The 25195-nt window shown below is 39.4% G+C and overlaps 1 protein-coding gene across 1 annotated transcript; it reads right to left on the reverse strand.

Moving 5' to 3' along the window:
- Positions 1 to 4031: 4031 nt before the first annotated feature.
- LOC134535318 (uncharacterized) lies at positions 4032 to 24046 on the reverse strand. Its single transcript, XM_063374386.1, has 11 exons — positions 23703 to 24046; positions 19703 to 19953; positions 16680 to 16873; positions 14737 to 14963; positions 13490 to 13571; positions 13001 to 13099; positions 11577 to 11754; positions 8840 to 8916; positions 7462 to 7582; positions 5606 to 5690; positions 4032 to 4210 (listed from the first exon to the last, which is right to left on the reverse strand). Exons 1-11 carry the CDS (start codon positions 23835 to 23837, stop codon positions 4127 to 4129), a joined length of 1533 nt encoding a protein of 510 aa, XP_063230456.1. The 5' UTR covers positions 23838 to 24046; the 3' UTR covers positions 4032 to 4126.
- Positions 24047 to 25195: the final 1149 nt, after the last annotated feature.

The raw sequence follows: 25195 nt of genomic DNA on the forward strand, positions 1-25195 counted from the left end.
CAGTTGCGTTTACTTCAAAAGACCTTTTGTACGTAGAAAAAGAAAATTGTTTGTCACTTTTCAACGGAATTTCAGGGTCGTCGTCGCTTCGAGTCCCATAGTGGCACAACGAAACGTCTGCGCGCCAGTTCACTTCCTTGACCGTAGAGGTGACGGAGCACTCGATGCGCGTGCAGGTGTCGCCCTTATTGATACCTTAAGCCTGGTGCTCAAACATTCGTTTGTCAGGATCATTTGTAGCCTCCACGAGTAGCAGGCTCTGGAATGACCTAGACCAGGTGATAATGCAATCAATAAACCTAGCTAATATCGAACACAGGCTGAAAAAACATCTCTGTAAAAAAACACCTGCCTACCGTGATCACTTCGAAGATTCCCTATACTGTTTGAATCTGTCCGTGAATATGTGGGGGACTGGTTTTGATGTAATACTACTTATTATCTTGTTTTTGGTAGCGCGGAATTTTTAAAGTGTTAATTACTTTCCAGCCCGTGAATGTATATCGATTTCTGGTCCTAGAAAGCAGGACCCTGGAGGTATTGGTCTATGGAGTGGGTGTTCTAAAGTTGAATCAACTGGTAAGACCGAAATTACAATAGTCCGTCACCTCCATCCGTCCGTACGTCATCCGTCCGTCAATCACGTGACCTGCAGCCAATAAGATGGCCGGAAAAATTCCATCCATCAGTCCGTCAAATGCTTGGTAACTTCATGCTTTTGACGGACGGACGGACGGACGGACGGACGGACGGATGAAATTACAACCTCCAAATGTCATTAGGTGTTTTAGTGTCAATTAATATAATATTGGATGGTATTAAAGTTTGTTTAATTGTTTAGCTGCTTCCAAAATTATTTCTTAACTTACGTTTGAACCCATTATTTGAAGAGCTGTTTTTTTTTTTTTACAAATATGATTTGAGTCACAGATTATTGTCACACAGTATTAATTAGGCATGGTAACACTGGAAATGTGAAAATAAATACCAGAGTGAAAACAAAATTCAATTCAATGAGTTATAAGTACTTAGTTTACATGATTGTTTAACTAATGTAATTACATAAGATATTTTTTTTCCCATAATTTATGTTTTCTTAACAGTTGTCAGTACTGAAAAGGAAAAATACTATGACGGACGAGCGGAGTGTTATAAATCACTCGGTGGCTGACGGACGAACGGATGACGGATTAATGACGGACGGATGACGGACGGACGCGACGTGCAATTGCTATTTAACAATTGGATAGCAAAACAAATCGTAAATGTATAAATGCAAATATGCTATAAATTTGTATAATAGCTTGAAAATAACTTGCTAGGAAGAATTGTAAAGATGCCATCACGTAATGAACATTAGTAAAATAACAAAATGTCTAAACATCTGCAAGAAATTAATGTTAAAATTCATCATAACCAAAAATTGTTTTGCTGTGCAGAAAGAAAAAAGGGGGGGGGGGGTGGTGAGGGGCAATTCTCATTTTGACTTTCAGAATTAACATGGAAAAGATTGTACTCACCTGCTCCCTTACTTCTTACCGTCATGATTCTGAGAATTTAAATAAATACAATAGAGCCGGTTTTGAGAAAATCAGTACGTGTGTTTTTATACCCCATACAGCTTATATAGGCTATACATATATTATATTTTTTATGGTATAGGGAAAAAACCATCGCGTAAAACCCTCATATTGTACAAACTAATTGAATAGGTAATATGGTGATAGCTAGGGGATCAAGCTCGCGAGTCGAAGGTAATGAGTTCGATACGAGATTCATCGACCTCCGATCAGTCTCAAACATAAACGAAAGTCGCCGCTCACTCATGCAATTTTACCTCTCTCGCTCGTGCAACTCCGCGGTTTGGAATTTAAAAAAAAAACACATTTGTTGCGAGATTTCATATATTTTCACGATCTTAGAATATTTTAAATGCCGTTATTCCTAACTAACCAAAATTTAATTGTATTTGTGATCGCCTAGACGTGCGAAAACAATCGCTCCTAGGAAAAATGTATAGAAGGGATTTTCGCGAAAATGTCATTTATGTAACACACCTAACCTAATATAACTTTTCTCGTTCTGCAATAGAAAAAATAAAGATAATGCAGAAACGCGGATTGTTCGCGCGTGTGACTCGGGGTGACTCTGGAATGACCCAACTTACTAACACGGACTCGGTAATTTCAAATATCTTAATACGACAACACGGGAAACTCTGGCCAATTATTATTAGAGAAGCGCGAGAGAATTTACTGCATCGATTTCAAGCTATTTTCACTCGAAATGATAATGACACCGGTAGGTGTCATTACTATCACGCAATTAAAAAAATGTAGTTAAAACTCCACGCCGCCAGCTTAGCTGACATCACTTGTCTCGCGTATTTATTACGAGTTCCCTAATACAATATTTGGTTATGTTTCGACATCCACTGTGGCGTTACCGTCGACCCAAGACTATGTGTATAGCCGTGTGAATCTTACCTTAAAGTTCACCTCGGGCTCCTTAGGAAGTCCGCTAACAAAGCTGCGAGTAGATTTTATCCACTCACTGAGCTGGGCTATGCACTTCTAGATATTAAAAATGAATGCAATATCTAGATGTTTGCAGTGAAACTTTTTCACCGCCCGCACAGTAGTTCGAGGCGATGTCGTCATCTAGGCGTGACGAGATCAGTGCAAGGGCCATTACGAAAGGGGCTACTTTCTGTCGCTCTGTCGCAGCGACTTTAAAGACGCTCTTTATGGGAGCAATGCTTTCTAATTGATCAGTGCACACGCGCGGCATTTATTTTTATCGCCGCGACTAAAGAGACGCGACCGGTTCCATTTCTGTCGCGAGTCGCCGCGTCCAAACAGCCGCCGCGAGTAATCGCCAAAAGGACAAAGAAACAAGCGTGTTTAAACCCGTCCCTTCGCTCGGGCGACACAACTGTAGCAGCGACTGCCGAGTTAATATAACCGACATGCCAGAAGAGGGTGTTCGTGCCTCGAGGTGCATCGACACGGCATTTAACAAGCAATATACAAGAATCGGAACCGTTACTTTCTGAGGTAAAAAAAAAAGGCCTGAACTTTAAAATTGTGGGATAAAAAAATTGTGGTGATAGTAATTTGAAAATGAAATTGTGGGCAGATGTTTGTAAGAGTGTTATTACAAGCTGGGATGACGTGGGTGTATAAGAGAAGAAAGAGAAAGTAAAAAAAAATTGGTTGTCTGTAAAGTCAGATTACGGACGATAGTTTAACATGACAACGTCATAACAAAACATTTAGTATATGATTGCATACTTTTATGAATAAAATTGAATCATTTTTATTGAATCATCACTATTTTGTATGGATACAAAGGAGTGAAATGAAATCTACAATTTAATTGATAAATTAACTTTTATTTGCACTCATTAATTCAAATATGTTTATTACTTTAACGAAGATATTATTTTAACTATAACTTTTATACATGTTTGCTATTTAACTTCTTCCAATCTGTGTTATTCTGTTAAGGATAGGACGATCATAAGAAAAGTAGGAAACGAATGGGAGTGTTTCAAGTTTAATGTGCCTCGAAAAAGTCAAATCGACGGTTGTTCCAATCGAGTGGAAGAGAGATAGATGCGGCGCAAGCGTACAATGAGCGTAACGGGACAAAGCGTAACGGGACAATGTGTGTAACGGGACAATGAATCATCCTTTTTCTTGCGTAAGCCGACGTTCATCGATTTATTAGACGTTGTCACGTCAAAAAATATATTTATCAAAAGTTTTAACAAGTCGATGACTTACTGCCAGATGCACCCATATATGTCTTAGTTCTTTTCTTCTTCTTCTTCTTCTTTTAGCACGTTCGTTCCGAACACGGAATACAAAAAGGCATCCATCTTGATACCGCGACAAAAGTGACGCTCGTGTGCAAGGTCAAACGACTGTCGCCTGAAGCTGCGACTTTCTGTCGCTCAGTCGCTGCGACAGAATGCCCTCTCAGAATACAACGAAACGTGCAACAATCAGGATTAACATGCAATAAAATTTATGAAACTGTTCCAAGGTAACACCATGGAATATATCGTGTGGTTTTAATTTAACTTGGCGTTACAGAAGCAGATTCCATTGATTTCCTTTTTTTATGTTTTGGTAAATATTTCTTGCTCTTCGTTGTCGTCGTCGTCTTCGCTGGAGTAGGACGTCTGCTCATTTAAATTGATATCCTGCAGAGAACAAAGGATAAATAAAGCATTAGACATAGGTGGTTGTGACAAATAAAATCTGGTGAAATGATACATCGAGCTTGGCACATACACAGCGGCAATACAAAAAGAGAATAAATTGGTTGATGGAGAGAGAGAGGGACCAAAAACCTTAAACAAAAAAAAATCCCTTTCGGCACAGCCTACAAGAAGTGTAGGTAGATTTCGAAGTTCTTTTTTTTTATGTTTTGGAAACTTCTATAAACTCCTGAAATATTTTAAGAACTTAATGTTCATAACATCCTATATGTACTCCAATATTCCAAAATAATCAATTAATCATTTTATTGTACTCCATGCAGAAATAATATTTTGAATGATTTTAACTCAATGCGTCCAACTTTGAATAGCTTAACAAATTTCATATAATGCCTATTAAGTTAGTTATGCAATTATTTTAACCTTCGAACACCGTTTTAACCCTTGCACTATTACGTGGTCTTATAAAAAATTTATTTGGATTCAGGTTTAATATAATTTTAAGATTGTTTAAAATAAATTAGAATGAATTGGATACTTAGAAAGTATTTTTTAATTTTTAGTTTGAACCCTGTTTTTTGATAATAGTTTCATCAAAAATTGTTTCAGACTAAAGTTCCCGATTAATTTTTGGAATTTTTTCAATAAGTTATAATTTATTTGATATTATGTCTATTAAAAATGTAATTACTTTTTTTACTTTCGAACTTTGTTATTTCCACCCCTTGCAGTAATATTGTGTTACGTAAAAACTTTACACAATATTTAAATAGTTAAACAAAAATAATAATTGTTTCAATAGTGTACACGGTAGGGAAATTTTATTTATTTTCTTATATCAACCCCAAGTTTTTTCAAGCCCTTGCAGCAATGGTTTGTATTATCAAAATTAGTTTCAGACAAAAGTTTTAGATAAAAATTATAATATTTACAAAATTTCCGAACGATATCAATGTTGTGCCTACGAATCTATAAACTGCTTCAAGGCTGTTGAAGAAGGTGAACGTTGTCTTCACAAGATGTTTGGTAAAATACTTCAAAGAGGTCAGGTGAAACTTTCCGGACCATCGGATGGACTGCATGTTACGTGATTGACGGACGCACGGACGGGCGACGGACGGATGAGACGGATTATCGCGAGTCCGGGTTTAGCCCTCATCAGGCTTGGTCAAGCAGTGTTTGAATTGTTTCAATACGGCGATGGTGAGGTCAAAAAGTAACCTCAACTACATCACGTGCCATCTTCTGCCGATTCCTAACTCTGTGTGTCAGGGAATGCTGTTGCACGTAACCGACTGCAAGTTCTGGTTATGTTGAACAGTTACAGGCGATTTTTTTTTTCGGGTGTTGAGGGGAGCTTCAAAGTACATAACACACCTGCATTACTTTCTTGTAGTCCTGCTCGTACTCTGCTACAGTTTTCCCCCTCACGTGTGATTGCTGATGCAAGTCGTCAGAGAACCTGTAAGAAAATTTAGTTGTAACTCGGTCAATCATAGAGTAGTTACAGGCAAGATCAGTCCAGTTAAAGAAGAGGAGACGAATGGAACAGAGTGAAAAAGAAGGAATGGTGGAGTGACAAGAGGAAGATGGAGGAAAGGTATTTTACTTTGCCTGACCCGGCTGCAGGCTGAAGCAGTAGGTGATGATGATGAAGATGATGATGATTATGATGATGATCTTGATGATGATGTTTCAGTTACTCCAAAAATTTAGTAATCTACTTCCGATAGTTATTAATTTTAACAACTGCACACAATTTAAGCTGAACGTAACCAGTGTGACATCTTTTCCATCTGAAAACACATAAAAACAAGTACGTAGTTGCGTATTTTAACGCGTTCTTGAATGAAAGAAAACAACTAGCAGGAATCCAACTTTTTCAGAATCACCAATAGTTCACTTTAGTTGTTGGTCAGCAAGAGAATTTGTAAGGCATTGTCGATGACCTGAATTCACTCAACTATAACTGAATCCTCTTTGCCCATTTTTCTCCCGATACAATGGATATTTCAATAAGAAAGGGGGAAGTTTTACTGGAAAGCCTGAAGGTGGTAATGCTATGTGAGATAGCACTTGAGGTACACAGTACTATCACAGTACCATGCTGTCCGTGTCAACTATGGTTTTAGTCTTTCTCATTTACACAATTCACAATAATAATTTCCTCCTGCGCTGTGTGCAGTGGCGCAGACTAGATGTTATTTCGGGGGGTTGGTCTACTGTGCATGTGCTACATCCTACTCGGCCAATAACAAATTTCCAAATTTTAACTTATGTATCTATAAATTTTAAAACGAATTTCATACGTAGAGTTTTAATATGTGTCAACAATTTATATGCGTTCTCGCCTACATCATTTCAGAGGAGTCATTTAAAGGACACCCCGTGGAACATTAGTGAAAATAATGAGTTATAGATTAATACAGTAGCACAGTGTGACAATAATCTGCCCAGAGGAGGTGCTGCGATCTCGAGGCACGTGTGCAGACGGTACAACGTATCTTCAAAAGCCCGGCAAGAGCATCCTGCGAGATCACCTGGATAGCTACGTATGTATGTTAATACTCGAGTGTGTGAGGGTTTTTGCGATACACATACACATGTCCCTTAAGAGCTCCCCGCGAGAGTAAAATCACGGGGTGATAAATCTGGAGGAAGGGGTGGCCAAGGTTAGTTTTTGCCACGGCTGATGACGGTACCTCTTATAGAAGACTCGCCTTGTAACCAACTATAGTGCCATCTTCATGATAAAATAATTTATCTCCGCTTTAAAGGTCGAGCCACCACACCTCAATAGAGGATCTCAACCAACTGAGGCAGAAGAAAGCCATACTTCACAGGCTCACTCGCTTTTCTGAATAGATGCAGAAATCATAAGTCTTAAGCGTGAACACACTTCCACTGCAGCGCAGCTAACATCGAAAGTCAAGATTGTTCATCAACCAATGTATGTGAAATCCTGCAATTTTCTTCATAATATAATTAGGAAAAAATATATATGTTCGTGATATCTTTCACAAAAGGCTGCATCAGCGACTCTATAAGGATCACTGTTCTACTATTCAGAAGACCAACAACATAATTACTGAAATATTTTACGGTGAATTTTTTTTTTTTTTCGGGAATCCTTAAAGAAAAAGGTTCCTTCAACGAGGTGTTTTTAAAAATCCATTGTTTTCCTTCAGTGTTGGTGGATGTCATGACACCAGGGCGCAGATACAGAAACTCACCTCTCGTTACTGCTTGTGACGGGAATCTGTTGGCAGAACTGCTTCGCCAGTGTCACTTTGCACCCGATGCGCTGTGGAGGGACGGTTATGCTCTCTCTTTCAGCGGGCAACTTCCGATACCCTGCGATTCAAGCACCCATCTTAAAACAAAGTCTGTGCAAGGTAACTCTTCTCAGATTTAACAATTTTTCAAAAGCATTAGGTACTAGTGGTTCCACACATTTCCCAACTGCAAAGTGCAAAGCATTACGTGAAGTTTGCTTAGTAACAATGACGATTACGTGAAGTTATCTACAAACACTGTCGAAAGAACAAAAAGTTGCAGAAGGATACGGAAGACAATTCGTACTACTTTTGAGAAACTGCAAATTTTGAGACAAGTTGCGTGACCCCGAATATAGAGGGTTCCCAAGAGTAAGGGCGGATTGTAACTACCGAAACTGGTGAGCTACAGTTTGCAGAAACGAGAGCCACATCCAAACAGTTTCGAAGTTCTATGAAGTTTTCCAATCGCTCGTTAAAAAACATCATATTACAACGATTTATATATTTTACGGTCATGTGGTATTTCAAATAACGCTAACCTAACTAGCCTTTCATTTTAGTTACGACAAACTAACGTAACCTATGGTTCCGGCAAAAAAGAACTATAATTTATTACACTGTAAGAACATAACCTAACATTTAACTTCGGTAAACTTCGGAACCGTTCGGGATGTGGTTGTGGCTTTCATCCCCGTGCACTTTAGGCTACCCAACAGTTTTATATTGATTACAGTGTGGATTAACTAATTTCGTCTTGGCGTCTCGTGGTGAGATGAAACAGGAGCATTGACGAAACGTGCTGGTGGATATAGGAGGCGGGGACAAAAGGAATGTCCCGAGAAACCTCACCGGCTCACGGAATAGCCCACCTCGTTCCCCACTTGCCTGATATCCGGGTTCACCCCCGCCGTGCCTCTGGCTTTGATCATCTTGGTAGGAGGCAAGTCATCTGACCACTTTGGTCCCTATAAATATACGAGGGGAGGGGGGGGTGGAACCCAAAAATAACCGGGATCTTAATGTTGCGCATCATGTACGTTTAACGCCAGTTTTCGCCACCAGAGAGCTGTTGTAAGACCTCTCCTGAATCAGTCTGCAAAGTGGCGTGACCCGCTACCTACAAATGTGGTTACTATGGCATTCTGTGTAACTTTATTCAAATTTCAGTATTTTATTATTAAAATTATTTATATATTTTTTCTAAAAGCAAACATTTTTGATTTACCTGAAGTATTGTATATTTTTAACACTGAAAGATATTTTTTTATGGTTCCGTTGTTTTCGATTTGCTTTTTACAAACAAAAAATTTTCATCTCTTTTTATCACACTTACCTTGGTTCAATTTTGTGTAGATATTATTTGGGGCACAGTAATATCCCGTGCCACCTTCCATTTGCCGCTGATGTTTTCTGTAAAAAAAAATATATATATATATATTGAATTGAATTATCAAATTTCAGTAAAATCGCTACGTTTGATGGACGATAAAAATCTTATCCTTTTTTTTTTAAATACAAAAATCTGACAACTCAATTGTAATCGAAAGGGCATTGACAAACATTTAATATGTATATGCTAATACTAATTAAATTCTTCCTTTATACCATTAATGTCCGAGTTTTTTTTTTGTTTTTTTTTTTTTTTTGTAGAGACAACAGACGAAAGAGAAGGTAAATGTGAAAAGGGCAGGACGAGGGGCCCTCGGCAGTTATCTGGAGCCGTCTCGGACCCGATGGAGAGTGCGTGTGATCATCTAATCTCGGGCGTCAACTCCAACCCAGTGTCAAAACCCATGCATGTTATGTGTTCCCAGGGGTTCGTTCCCCGAGTTTAACTAGGTCACTTGAAATTACAGCACACCGACAAGCCTCTAACGCACACCAAAACGACACTACATCACGCCAGTTAGCCGACCTAACTGGTGGGGAGCTTCACTCTCCCCGCCGAATTAGGTACACGTAACTTTTATAGCATTACACAACCTACCAGCGCACACACAGGCCCGTGTGCCAAACCTATCCCACAAGACACGCACCCCCGCCGTCGATTCAAGTGATTCTTCACCAGTGTGGGGTGCACCTGAATTACTATGGCACTTAGCGAGTTATAGAAACTTCGGTTTCTGGCCTCGCCCACGCTTACTGCCCCGGATGGCAATATGATGAATCGGCGGCGGCAGGCCAGTCCCAGAATTTGTGGGTCACCTCGCCTCACGAGGAATGTGACCACCGTCCCTCTGCCTTCTGAACATAATCGGTGGATGGGAGTTCGTACTGAAGTGAAACAGGCCGTGGATGCGTGAAGGCCGGCGCTGGTAGATTTTTTTTTAATAGCTTTAACGACACTGGGTGAAAAGATTCGTAAAAAAAATGCCACCATAAAGTGATTATCTACAGAAATAAAAAATGTCAATGTTCGTTCGTACAAATTCTTAACTCTCAGAAAGTTAGTTCGAATACGTACGTGTTTCAAATACCTATGTCACATTCGTAGCAAGTAAAAATATAGAGAAAATATAGATAGTTAAAAATATTGATTTTTAATATTTTAATTGCTATATAGTGGCATACATAGAGGTCTAGATATATATAGGAAGATATATAAAGGAAGATATGGATATATAGAGACATAGAGAGATAAAGAGAGATATATAGAGATATACTTAGAGGGATAGAGAGATTAGGAATTAGATATATATACTTGTATATGTTTACCTATTTCAAACAAATTACAAAAAAAAATTGATTGGGGAATTGCAAAACATTCGGGCATTAGCTATTTGTAAAATCAAGATGTTAACAACACATCGGTAGGGAATCAGCGTTAAATTTCATTATAACCAAAAAAAAGTATTGCTGTTCATATGGGAAATGAGGTGGGAGTCGTACTCATTTTTACTTAAATTATTAACATGGAAAAGATTGAAACCAAAACTCCCTGACCCTCCGTGACGGGCATCGCCAGATTAAAACAAAACCAGATTTATACCAGTGTTGCCAACACTTGTTTCCAATTTTATCTGGTTCTGTGGTCTTTGATGAACAGTCGCGTGACATTTGATAACATGTGGGCCCATTTCATTTACCCCGTGACCTCTTGGTGATGCTTAACTTTCCTTGTCAATCCATAGAAAAGTGGTTATGAATATGAATAAAATGTCAACAGGGGCGATTTCTGTTCAATACCCGGTAGCGTTGGTCCTTAGTAAAATTCTATGATATTAAGGTTTTGTCTATTAATTATTTTTTTCCCTGGTTACTTCCATTTCCCTCGCCTAAGCATTCCATTGCTGCTTAATTTTCTGGTGTTCCAGAATAACTTGTGCCAATTCGAGTGAAAACATTTCTGAGGATCTCATGAATCGTTCTTAGTATGACATAAAAGGGAGCGAAGACAGTCAAGCATGAAAAGGATAACAAACATCCAAGGCACAATACTGAGAAAGAGGGGACAGTTCATTAGAAAGTGAAATGCCATGTCAGCAGCGAAAGAATAGAAAGTCTGTGCTTAATCAACAAGGAGAGCAAATACAAATTTAATTTAAGAGGTTCGTCTACTTGGCGGATAATTTCGCTGAACAGTGATTGTATCACACGTCTTTACGGGAAACTACTATATGAATCCTTATCTTTTTTTCCCTAGAACACAAACAAAGGCTTCAGACTAGGTTGGACACTTACTTTTAAGAAATGTAGTGTCTGGTAAACGTTTAATATAAACCTAGGTTATGGCAGGAAACTGTGCATAAGTTACTTCTTTACATCCGATAACTCAGGCCCTCAAAACAACTCTCTACAATAACGCTGTGTTCAACTACGTAATACAAAATAAATAATGTTTTCGAAAGTACCCTATAGCATCAAACCAATATAGGCAAAAACTAAAGTAAGTTCTTCCCATTATATTAAAAAATTTGATTTAATTTAACCTAAGAAATAATTATTTTAACATTATCAATGTAAATTGTTGCACTACACCTACAAAAATCCATAGCTAAATTATTAAAAATGAAAATAGTATAACAATTTAAATCTTACGTCATAGAATCTTAATACAGTAAAGAAATTACCTCGCTAGCCACCACTTCCTACAGCGACAGCAGAGGAAAATCAGCAGGATGATTGCAGCCAGGAATATGCAAACTCCGCAAACAGATATGACGTAGACATTACTTGCTAGCGAAACCCAGGTGGATGTAGACTCTGCTTGCTCTGCTTGCTCTACTTGCTCTGCTTGGCCTGTATCTGCTGCGTGAGAACACATTAAATATTAATAATTTCCTATTCTATATCCACCCAATTTTTTATGAGTAAACCTTCTTATCTCCCGGTATACTGCATTTGGCAGGAGTGATCTCGTGAAAATGGAACGGAAGTCGGTGAACGGAAATGTGACACAAAGATGGCGGACCCACGTGTAGCAACATAAAACCCGTATAGAGTCATTTTCGTAAACATTAAGGTACATACGTAACATATTGGTGTGCCAAATGAAACTTTATGATGGTGAAACTAACCCCGGAATATATTTGGTAAACTAAAGTAGTCATATTAAAAAGTAATCTCAAGTTTTAAAATACGTAAGAAAACTGGCATAACAATAATTGTAATACAATATTCTCCTTTCAATATGCAAATGGGCTCGGTAACACAAGGGTCAGGCGCGCGCTTGATAGCCTCAGGGAACGTGATTGGATCTTCTTACTAAAAAAAAAAAAAATTAAATAACATTACAATGTATTAATATTATAGTTAAATAAGGTTAATGTTTGTTTGTGGCAATTATTTACAGACTTATTTCAGTCGTTTAAGCAAAAACAAATATTATAACATATACTTAGTGTTATAATAAATGTTTTTAAATGTTTGCTGTTAATATTTTAGTAATGTCACAATAAAGCTGGTTCGCTCCAGGCAAGTTATTTTAGCCCAGTGGCGAGTGATTCAGCTCAGACGAAACTATTTAGCGGAATAGCTTAGTAAATTTTAATTTTGTGTGCCCGATCCAGCATAATGGAAATTAGTTGGTGAGAGTTGCATCCTCCATCACGCCGCACTCACAACTAGCGCGCCACCAGACCAGGCGCCATAACAGGGGAGTAAATCCAAACGATTTCAGGGATTCGGGGGAGGAGGCAAGTTACGTTTTTAATTGTTGTTCCACAGTTACGAATTTTCAAGCACAAGCGGGCCCACTTAGTGAGAGGATTTTTGATTCCAGGGGCGAACCTGACAACCCTGACACCACCTCCCTCTCCCCCCCCCCCCCCGCCCCCCCTCCGGAGGGAGAATTAACGCCCGTGGGTCGAACACAATATCTTTAGCAGGGTTCATTAGTAGTTCACATTCCAAACGCAGTCGACACTTGAACGCCAACTGGAATTGTGCCCGAACACAATTTACTCCCCTTGCTGGCTTCTCCTTTAGTGGACACGTGGCCACTGGACCGAAACACTGGCCCGGTGTGTGCCAGACTCTGTGCGCTGCTGCCAACCTGTGGGAGTGTCCGGGGGTCCTGGCGTGGGGAGTTCAAAATCGTTTCTTGGTCCGATCTTCCACAGCCCGGCAATGGCCTCGTCAGCTCCGTCCACACCTGGATGTGAATCTGTTGTTAGACTGCGTCACCCACGGGATCAAAAATAACGACGGACATTAAATCAAAAAATTAAATTTTGCAGTAACTCGCCTTTCTTCAACCTAAATTCCTGGTAGGTGGCACTACCATCTGATTTTCTGATTTTTCTTTGAACTGTACAAGCAAGCGCGTCTTGTGCCTTCTGGCGGTCGTCCAAATCCATTCTTTCACAAATATTCCTTTTTTCATAGTGGCCTTCCTTTGATAAGATGCTTTCAGGATGCCAAAATCAATCAATTTTTTCCTCAGAATAACCCATCGTTTCAATGAGGAAATAATTTTAAAAAAAATTTAATTTTATGGTGAATGAAACCTGCACAGTTGTTCATACATCGACTCCAATCTCACCTGCTTGTTTCATGGTCTCTATAATTTGAAGAACTCCATGAAATCCCGGATACCATCGATCTTCTTTGAGATGTGGGATTACCTACAAAACGAAAATTAAAATCTATATTTTTTTTAAGACCATTACAGTTTGTTGTTACTTATACTTACTGCTAAGTAAAAGTACTTGGCTTAACAATGAAGAACTTATATTTTCAATCTTACCTTCTTTGTTTTTGTGTTTTGAAGTCAAAATAATTTACTTCACAGTTGTAGTTAAATTACAATCACACGATTCATGACATGAATTTTAATAAACTGTTAGAAACCATTTATGGCCTATTGGTACACTTCCTAAATAATAATTTAAGACAGGCTGTTAATCTGCGGTACAATACCTGGTTTCAGAAACACAGATTTAAACAAAAGAGTACCTACTCGTAAAGTTGTCCAACTTTACTTCTTTCCAACGTACTTATTCCTCTAATGCCATGACTAACAATTGTTGCAACCACTATTAGCAGACAGTCATATTATCCATAAACCGTTTGATGTATAAGATCAACAACCTCTAAAGGCTTATTTACAACGAGGATTAAATATCATACAAAACGTAAAAATGGTCAGTAATCCGGGATGTTTTTTCAAAGTACTTCTATTCCTCCGCCAGTGCGTTGTGTCTATGTTGCATTTTACCGTCCAATTTCAAAACACTTTTGGATGTGACTGCCACAAATAAATCATTCCTTAAAATAATTTTGAGTTCATTCGATGATAACCTGCCTTTGAATGTTATTTCCAGGACCTGTTTCACGTAGCAGTACCATAGACTAATCACGATTGAGGCCACCGATTCTTATCTTCTACGCGTGCCTGCAACAACGGCTTGAGATTTTACCACCAGGCTCTATATATATACTTTACAGCTGTCTTCTTCAGACGACCAATTACGAAAGGTCTCTTCCTGGTGGCTCGGGTTTCGGCCTCGTGATTGTCCACCTGAATAAGACCCCAGGCTTTTATATGCATATAGATTTATCAGCCCTGAAGATGGCTGTTGCAATGCAGAGCGAAACGTTGGTATATTCAACAACTTCAACGATGTCCAAGTTCTAAAACTAAACCCATTTATAAGTGTTAGTAAATTTTTTTTGAGCCTAATAGTGTCTCGTCAGAGCTGATTGACTGGTAATCGTAAGACTTGCACGACTCCATTACTGCCTTTCGACTGCAGGCCAAGCATTCAGCCTGCGAGCAGCAGAACTCACGTGGTCCTTCAGCCAGCTGATGAGGTTGCTGTGGAACTCGCGAGTTTGGGCCTCCGAGTCACGCCGCCCCGTCAAGCACCTGACGGCGCAGGCGTAGTAGCGCCTCAGGACGCCCTCCGAGTCGCGCGACGTGATGCTCACCAGCTTCCAGCCCTCCATCGGCACGATCAGCGTGTTCGGCCGGCTCTCGTCGTCCAGGAAAGGTATGGGCACTGTCTGCGTGTTTCCTGAGGGAGAGAAGCCGCACAAGCTTGCAGCAAGCTTGACTCTAGCTAACTAGTCACCATGTGACAGCCTTGCAGTGAACCTACCAAAGACAACCATTGCAACAAGCCTACCAAGCCAACCTTGCATCAAGCCTACCAAGACAACCTTGCAGCAAGCCCACCAAGACAACCTTGCAGCAGGCCTACCACGACAACATTGCAACAAGCCTACCAAGCCAACCTTGCAGCAAGCGTGCAACAATAAGCTTGCAGCAAGGTTGTTACGACAATTTATCAACAAGCTTGCCACGAAAAGCTTGGCGCTAGTTTGCATACTACGTGAGAAGACACTGGCCATCATATAGATTTCTGTTTTCTTCTAGGTTTCCACAAGTTCACTTAAGGTGCTGAGATAGTTTGTTGCTAAAGGCCGTGGTTCATTTCTCTCTCAATAACCATGAAATATGTTTTTCAATGAATGGGTGCATTTTTTTTTATCCTACAGAAAAAAATCATTAAATAATAAAGAACTTTTTTCAAATAACTATGCTTGCCAAACATTTTCCACTATTTTTACTCCGAAATTATGCAAAAATATTTCTCTGTCAAACTAAAAACAATGATGAAGTTGCTTTCAGAAAACTTCACTCGTTAGTGTAATATACTATAACGATTTCGTCATCGACGAGACGATAAAACTCCATTTTAAAAACTAAATAGCTTTTTTTTTTCACAAGAACATCAGAGTCTGGATTTTTATCAGCAGTGGGAGTTTTCATGCGGTGGACAGGTACCAAAACAATTTTCTTTGAACAAATTGTGGTCACCTGACACACATCGTAGGATGTATCCAAGTCACACTTCCTTCTATCATGTTGGCGGGGCGAGGGTAGAATGTGTTGCCATACGTAGATCTTCCGCAGATTTGTTCGCTGTGGTTTAACGTCACAAGTTCATGCGGAGAGACTTCGAGATATGGGGACCGCCAACATTAAAGTGGGCTGCGAACCACTCAGACATGTAACCGCCATTCACGAACTTGAGTCGCACCGCGGACACGACGTCAGTGCACTCCAGTGGCCTGAACCTCGGGCGGGATTGACTATAGTCAATAGAGCATCGCTACCGACCCCTGTTGCGGCCGGCGAATTTTAGTTCTCCTGTTTCACAGTAGAGCATGCCCAAATACATTATGTATTTGGGCATCTCTGCAAACAATTATATTATATGCAGTAGTTAACATCCAATTATTTACACAGCATCGTTAAGAACATGAACATTTCTTCTACACAAATTGTCTGTAACAATATGTATTTTTTGAAATTCAGTTTTCTTGTATTATTGCATAAAATTTAGTTCGGTATATAATATGTTACAATTTTTTTATTTAATTCCCAGTTTTTTTTTGTTTGTATTGTACTGAAGTGCTTGATAGGTTTTTTTCACGTTGTATTTACATTTTGTTTTACTATCATCCTATACTTTGTAAACATCTGTGTTCTTGGGTGGATAGACAGATGGAACGCCTTAACTTTCACCATATGACACAGTCCTTATAGTTAATATTAAATAAATGATTACAATATTATAATTCATGTATAATTTTTAGAACATGTTTTTTTTATATATAATTTTTCTCATAGTTAGTTGTGGAAGTAAAGATCTGTAAGATTTTTTTTTTTTTTTTTTTTTTGTCCTTGGTAAGGAAAGAAACGGAACGCGCGCTTCCACACGTACCGGACTCCTTGCTCAGGGTCAGCTGCTCGCAAGCCTCGCTGCAGTCCCCCGGACAGAGCGGCTCGACCTTCAGCGGGCTGATCGGCGGCCTGAGGCGCTCCAGGCCCATGTCCCTGCTCCAGATCATCCCGTCCGTCCTCAGGTAGGCCTTCGTCTCCTCGTAGATGTCGGTCAGCACCTCCACGTGGTTGTAGCTGCGGGCAGGGGCGCAACAACTACATTTCCAAAAGGGGGGGAGGGGCAACATACCTTTTTTTATAAAGAATCATCGATCCCCCCTATTGAAGCGGGGGGGGGGGGGTCCGGGGGTCCTCCCCCGGGAAAAAATTGTATTTCAAGGTGGAAAAATGGTGCTATTTAAGCAGTTTTATTATCTAAAAATTTATTACACAGCATTTTCTATGCCCCCGGTTGCCCCCACTTCAAGGTTTCAGAGGGGAGGGGGGGGGCAAAATACCCTTGCCCCCCCCACCCCCCCTGTTGTAGCGCCCCTGCCTGCGGGGAACCGGAGCGACGATGATGCGCTAGTGCTGGTGGCCCAGTGGTGGCCAAGCTTCACTCTCTTCCATGAACGTGGATATTCTATAAAAAAAAATTGGTTGTCTGCAAAGACGGTTTACGGACGATAGTTTAACGTGACAACGTCATAACAAAACATTGATGAAATGATTGCATACTTTTATGAATCAAATTGAATCTTTTTTTATTGGATTATCACTATTTTGTATGGATGCAAAGAAGGAGTGAAATGAAGTCTACGATTTAATTGATTAATTTACTTTTTTTTTTGCACTCATCAATTCAAATTATGTTTATTACTTTAACGAAGAGATTATTTCAACTATAACTTTTATACATGTTTGCTATTTAACTTCTTCCAACTTGTGTTATTCTGTTAAGGATAGGACGAAAATAGGAAAAGTAGGAAACGAATGGGAGTGTTTCAAGTTTAATGTGCCTCGAATAAGTCAAATCGATGGTTGTTCCAATCGAGTGGAAGAGAGATAGATTCGGCGCAAGCGTACAATGAGCGTAACGGGACACAGCGTAACGGAACAATGTGCGTAACGGGACACTTTTTCGTGCGTGCAACCGGCGTTCGTCGATTTATTAGACGTTGTCAACGTCAAAATCTATCATTTCAACCAACAAAAGGAAATAATTTGAAAGCAAACAGCGAGAAAAATAGTTATATCTCCCCCCAACCCCCCAGAACACAGAAAATGAAATTCTACGTTCGCTCCTGTGCGGGGATAAGGTGCATTATAGTTACTGACAGGGGCCCTGGTACAGTTCAACTGTGATGTTATTCTTTAGTGCCTCCTGGTCGAGTAGGCCGTAACTGCCTCCATGCATTGTGTGTGGCCACCCACACACTTCGAACCCTCATGGGTACCAAATTACAGGAGTGTAACAAGTTGCTGGGGTGGTTTTTTCCCTCGATAGTTGAGCTGTTGTGTCGAAACATGTGCACGGGTCCTTTGAGATAACAACAGACGAAATATCTACAGATTGTCCCCAACAAATGTGATGCCTAGAAGGTCTAATCTAACATCGCATTCAAAAAAGGATCATTGCACGTGGTTAAGTGGCACCAAGCGCAAGTAAGGGTGGTGCAATAGAAGCTCGTGAATAAATTTTACTGTTCCATAAAATGGCCACAGTTGCTTCGCGTTTAAATAGGCATGTAAGAGTAAGGGCCAGTTTCACCAAAAGCTATTAAAAATTAAAAATAATCTCAATTTCATCAGGCTAAAAATTTTAACTTCGCAGTTTTAGCTTGATAAAATCATTTTACCATAACACTTCCTTATTCTAAAATTATTAATTAATGTACACTTCAAAATTATTCATTCCTAAAGAAAAAACTAGGTTTACAGTGCACAATAGGTTCTTCGAAGCCATCATTTAGTGAACCTATTATACTAGCATATCGGTTAGAACAGGTTTAAGACAAGTTATGTTAAAATTTAACTTTGAGGAACTGTTGATGAAAAAGACTGTCAGAAGAAAGTTTCAAAACCTGGTTGCTCCAAAATCACTCAGGACATATGCCGTGGTGGTATTAAGCCTTGGACTATTTTCTCCACTATTTCCTTTGACTCGCAATGTACGAATGTATCCATCTCTAATGACCTTGTCGATGAGATGTAAAGCTAAAATAACTAAAGGATCCATGGTGGTTTAGGTCACGTGCATCCCACCTCTGGCGAGGTCGAACCCGAAATTTTTTTTTTCATGTAGGAAATGTGGCGGTGAGCTGGTGGATTCACCTCGTGGATACTCCCATACCCTCCACCCCTTTCTCGCCCTTATATTCATTCTGGCAATGCTTCTTTCTCATACCATAGCACTACATTGTCTGTAAAAATTCGGATGTTGAAGAGACGTTAGAACTTTATTCTTTATGGGGCTACGCGGTGCAGTGGAAAATTTTTTGGACTCGCATTAAAGATGATCCAGGACCGAATCGTGTGCAACCATTCTGATTGATGTTGTCAGTGTTTTCCCGAAGTCACTCCAGGCAAATGCCGGGATGTTGCATGACTTTAGGCCATGGACCATTTCTCCTCCAGTTTCCTTAAATGCGATTTGTAATGAATTCTTCTCTAATGACCCATGGAGCTAGGGAATTTTCACGAGATGTAATGCTGTTACATAGTTTATGTCGCTTCATACCATACGATCGCTGTATTGCAATGCCCAAAACATTGAGGAAATATTATTTTTGACTATGTCTGATGATGTTAAAATGTTTTTATTAGAATCTTATAGTTGAACACAATCACTGGTATTAATCACAGCATCTTTCTATGTTTACAAAAAGAAAACACTAAATTTCAATCAATGTTTTTGGTGCCCTGGCCCGTCAACTAGCACAGTCCATCAGATGGACAAAAAATCACCTTCTCACAAAAGCCAAAACCTGTAATTATATCACTTTCCTCGAGATGTTAAACTTAATTAAGAATTTGTATAATTGGTTTGTCAGGTATGTGGCTGTGGTGGCGTGTAGGCCCCACCTGACGGTGCCAGCGTAGTACCCGAGCCGGCTCACTGGCAACGCGTACGCGCGCAGGTAGCCACCGAACACATCGTACAGCGCCATCAGCACCAGGGTCCTCGCGCGACCCTCCACGCTCTGACTGGCCACTTCCGCCGACTGCAGGAAGTACGCCGCCAACTCCGAGGCATACTCGTCGCTGCTCGTGTCCATCGGCTTCGAGGGGATCAGATCCTGCATGGCGCGTCGCAGGTCCACCAAGGCCAGGTCCTGCCGGACCATAGATCGTGAAGTGGTGAAGGACATATATGCTGGTATTCTGCGCGCCAATACAACGACCATCACTCACTGTTAAGTGGTCACATGATTTGACTTAAGTTACCTAAGATGCACAACACAAAATAAGGTTTTCGTAAAAGAAGACCTGTTGTAACCATTCATAGCCTTCATAATGATATCAGGTGCTTCATCCAAATACTGGTTGAAAGCAAATAAAGGGTTCATTTATAATGTCTAGAGACCTACACAATTTGCATTATTTTCTGGTGCCATGATAAACTCCACACATTTGTATACAAATAAGTCGGTGTATGTTGCCCATTGGCTGCTGCAACATTTTATTTTTTTAGTTGGATTGCTTTTGATTGGGTCATTTGAATTTTGTAATGTTGGTATTGGTTTCTTTCCCCCTAGGGCATGTCAAAACATTTTGTAGTCCAATGAGGACTCAGTTCAGATGTATAGAAATTGAATGAATTCTAGTCTCTTTCCAAATAATAACATGAATTTGCAAGTCTCTATTCATCCCGCATGTAATTAACTTAAATTGTTTTATTATTGAAGCTTATAATATTAAGAATAGCTCAACATGTTTCTTTGCTGAGCCAAGATCAATGAGTTTGAAAAAGAGAGAGTAGGGGGACTGAGGCACGCTTATACTATTAGCCACCCTTTTTATTACAGTTAGAGATTTGGGGGTCTTTTCCCTGTAGCAACACATTCCATGGCATATGAATTTAAGCATGTTACTGTTGATCCCCTCGTCGAAGTATATATGCCTTTCCAAACAGATGGTTGCCCGTCAAGCGAGGGAAATTACGAAGATTGAAACCATCTATTACTGACAGCCACGTGCAGTTCACGAACTGTTGGTACCATATCTAGTAAATGAGTATTTCGAAAATTCTTCTGTCATCTTAACTCAACTGTATATCATATGCCAACCATGTGTTTCTTGTTTGACTGAGTTTACTTGGATTCCAAAGGCTTAGTAATAGTTATCTCTTCATAGCAAATATCAGACTTGTCTGGATATCTATAACTCAAATATAAAAAAAAGAATATCGTAATTCTTTTGATAGTTACACATAAAATAACAATATTGAAAATGCTGACTACTAGACTTTTTTTCTCTAAGGTGGCTAATTACGACATAGTCTCTCCTGTAAAAAAATACACTGATATGTACCTACATGTTTCAACAATTCGAGGTCGTCAAATGCAAATTTATGGCTAAGTAAATTACCAAAATTAAGTAACTTGCACAAACAGTAACAATTTACTGCCATTGCCAACAAAAAAAAAAACCTAGCTCACATAATTTGGCAAAATAATAGAGGAGTTTACTATTGTCATGTCAACAAACAACCTAAATTTATTATTTGTCTAAAGATTCTGTATCTGCAATAATCGTCATATCGAGATTTAGTTTGAATTGCGTGATAGCATATGATTGTTTGGTACCTATATGCGGTAGGTCTATAGGTAGGCATAATAAAATCTGATGTATGTTTGGTACAAGCGCGGCTCCAGAGGAAGGGCGCAGAAGGTGATAGCCCCTCCCAAAAACTAAATTTTATTTTTATTTATTTATTTCTACTTCAGTTTTGCACATTTAAGGCGTGTAAGTAAGCCTTCTCTTACACTGAACCATGAGACATAAACAATGTATAATAAGTTATATCTAGGAATCAAACATGAAATTACATACTTACAAATTACAGTAATTACTGAGGAATCATCTACCAATTCAATATCTAAATTGAGTACTAACATAAACCATATAAAACAATGTATTAAATATAAAAAAATAAGTTATAATAAATACAAACCAAAAATGTATTAAATAATGTTTTAAGTACAAAATATGAATATATAGGTAATTAAATATTTACTTAAAATTTATTAAATAGGTATTGTGTTAAATAATATAAAAATTATTATGTTAGTCTCTCACACACTCGCGCACACATTCATTCCGTATTCCCTTGGTTATGTGTTTGTGAATTTAGTGTGGAATTATTTTTGGTAAGATTTATTTTTAATATCTTAGTTGAACGCGGGTGTCTGGCATATTGGTCGAGGTTGTTCCAGAGGTGACATGCAGTACTGCGAATGATTTCGATATTGTTTTGGTTTTATGCATGGGTATTGAAAGTTCACGATTTGATTTTGAACGTGTCCCAAGACTGTGGCGCGAGCTTAAAAACCTATCGATGGGATAAATATTGAAGAGTATCCGCTATTAGTATTGTATGTAGCATTAAGTAGAGTGTTTAGTGATAGTTTCTGGTGAACTTTAAGCCAGCCTAAATAAAGCGAATGCAATATTTTGAATTTGTTCCAGTTTTTCCCAGGTATTTCGTAGGATATATTATGTTAACTTAAATACTTTAATACATGTGATAAAATTTATTTTATAAAATGTTATTGAAAATATTAAATAACAGTATTTGATACCATGTATCTGTGACTTATTGAAGTTCCTTCACGCTGGGCCACTCGGCAGAGCCACAGTACGGGCACGTGGCGTGTCAGGAAAATGGCGCAATAATTGTCTCGAGGCACTGAAGACGTGCCACTCCACCTCATTCCTAATTGATGCTAGAGAAATGAGTTTGGAAGAAGCAAGAGCACTGTTTGTGTTATTGCTACAGCGAAAGAAATGCCATAAAAACAGAATGTTTCGGGTTTATACGATACTTTATTGAGCAATAACATAACAATTTCTAACCAACACTTCTTTTTTTTTAGTGTCCTTTGCAGACATGTCCCAGATTGTGATTCCATCCCGAACTTAAACCTTTCGATGTTGGAACTTGGCTCCACCTTCACTCGAAGAAACGGCTGTATGGCAGCAAGTGGGTTGATTGAAAACGCGCCAGTGTATGCACGACCCCCCGGCCACTGCTGGCGTGAGCACGCCACTCAGTGTGAGTGGTTCTGTTTGATTTAATGTCACCACGGTGTGGCGTGTTTCTATTGGCGCGCTCGCAGTGACCCAGTGTGAAGGGAACCTTAATGTTGTGTTTAGCAAGTGCATCCTTTCTTGGTATCATAGCCCCTACTGAAAAGTCTTTCTGGTTTGGTGTTCTGCAGCTGTGATCTCTAAGGCTCATGTAGCGAGTATAGAGGATTTGAAACCAGTCCCTCCTCCCCATAACCTATGATTTGTTCGGAGTCCACTATAATTTTGGAGTTTCCAACACTTTTTATTTTTGCACATTCGGAAATTTGTTATCAGGTGTCCATGATAAAATTTTCAAGAAGCTACTATTCAGATGTTTGGATGTTCCTTCTTCATTTTTACATTGCGTACTGAAAGATGATGTTCATCTTAATCATACAAACCCGGTTCATTATGAATTATCTGAAGTAAATTGTCATCATGTGATAGATGAAGTTTGTCTTTCAGTGCTCTGAAGATGACGAAGAAACAACCAACTCTGCAGAACATTCTCTTATTGGTGTTTTCTTTTTTTTCTGGGGACACATTAATGAATGTTACGAGTGTCCATAATGAGATTTCTTGGCCTTTGACTACTCTTGGCATACAGTGTTTGAATATATTGCAAGAGAAGGTTGTACAGCATCCTGGGACTTTTGGAAAGGTGGAAGAACTAGTACGGGATAAAAGGATATTTTACTTAGGTTGCATCAAGCTGATATTCAGAAATGATTCGAACCACAACAATTTTACCAAAACATCTTACAATTTTTAAAACTTATAGGTTACTTGCCTCCTTTGTCCAGTATTTCTTTGCGATGTCCCATTCTCGGAATAGTGCAGTACCCACATTATATGTATCAGAATGATAGCATGTATTGATAAACACGAGTGTAAAAATTATGAGCGGGAAATATAAAATTCTCATTTTAATGAATCGATATTTCGCGTGTATTTACAATCGTAAATATTTTATTTTAGAGTCCATAAACGTTGTTTACTTTCCTTTCTTTCAACACATGCTAAATTTGTGCAAAGAGTAAAACATTCGAGATATTCATTACCTACCTACTTAAACTTGCAGTTTATAAAGATCTGAGGTGGCGATTTTCATTGCAAATACAGTAAAGACATTTCAGGAAGACATTTTCTACTGTGATTGTCCATAGTTATCTACTTTGCTTAAGTCTACATGACTTTGAACATTAAAACTTTCACTCATAAATGATACATATCGCTACATTTAAAAGTGATCCTGAAAAATTAAATCAAAAAGTAGTAAAGATTATTTATAATATTTTAATACTAGGAAACAAATATATGATCACCAAATATGATACGTTAATAAATGTTTAGTAAAATATTACACTTGTTATATTAATTATTGTCAAAATGTCTTACCTATTTTTTTCTTCTCTTGCCACTAGCACATAATATTGCAGAAATTGAGTGTGACATTCTGTTCGTTGTCATATTAAATATGGAGCTGGTGTTTGTCAGAATATTAATATGATTTTTATGAATTTTTAATCTTTTAAAACATGCTTAAATTAAACTCACATTAATATTCGTTAAATAATAAAAGTTATAAACATAGTGTTACGATTTACCGTGGGTTCGTAAAGGATAGCCCAATTAAAGATTTTATTACACTACACAGTTTTATTTATTGCCACTACTTATGTCACAAAAATCTTCTAAAATGGCAAACAATTAATTACACTTAAAGAAAGCACTATTCCCCAGTCACTCGTTCCACACACCTCGCTCTGCCGCACCTCTGGCGCAACTCTCGCCGCAGCACCCCTCGTGAGTCTCCGCCGTGGGACTCTGTCACCACACTCCGCCGCCGCCGACGCACTTCCCCTTCGCCGAGGATCCGCTCGACTCCTCGCTCGCAACTTCGCTCGGGACTCCGCCGCGCCCGCAACTCTATCGCCCGGAAATTCAGCCGCGCCCATGACTCTATCGCCCGGAAACTCCGCCGCGGGAAAACTCCCGACTCCACTGAACTCACTCACTCCCTGCCCTGGAACCTTCGTCCAAGGACTTCGCCACTCTGCCGCACCCGCGGCACTATCGCCCGGAAACTCCGCGGCGGGAGAACTCCCGACTGAACACTCCGAACTGACTCTCTGCCCTGACGTCCTCGGGCATATATATAGGCCCCGGTGCAATTCCAGAACTCACTAGAGCGGCCGGGGCCAGTCGCGTCATCGCGAGCCGTCCCGACGGCAGAAATCTCTCGAAAACACGTGTCGGCGGCTCGCGCAACTCAACAGCTGG

This window comes from Bacillus rossius, chromosome 8 (genome assembly GCF_032445375.1).
Source record: "Bacillus rossius redtenbacheri isolate Brsri chromosome 8, Brsri_v3, whole genome shotgun sequence".
In the NCBI taxonomy this organism is placed as follows: Eukaryota; Metazoa; Arthropoda; class Insecta; order Phasmatodea; family Bacillidae; genus Bacillus; species Bacillus rossius.

Bases quoted from the DNA above. Each gene is read 5' to 3' on its own strand.
- LOC134535318 (XM_063374386.1), bottom strand. From the start codon at position 23,837: ATGAGAATTTTATATTTCCCGCTCATAATTTTTACACTCGTGTTTATC. The intron at 14,964-16,679 runs GTACGTGTGGAA...TCTCTCCCTCAG, and splicing joins GACCCTGAGCAAGGAGTCCG to GAAACACGCAGACAGTGCCC. The intron at 4,211-5,605 runs GTGTGTTATGTA...TGTTCTCTGCAG, and splicing joins ACTACAAGAAAGTAATGCAG to GATATCAATTTAAATGAGCA.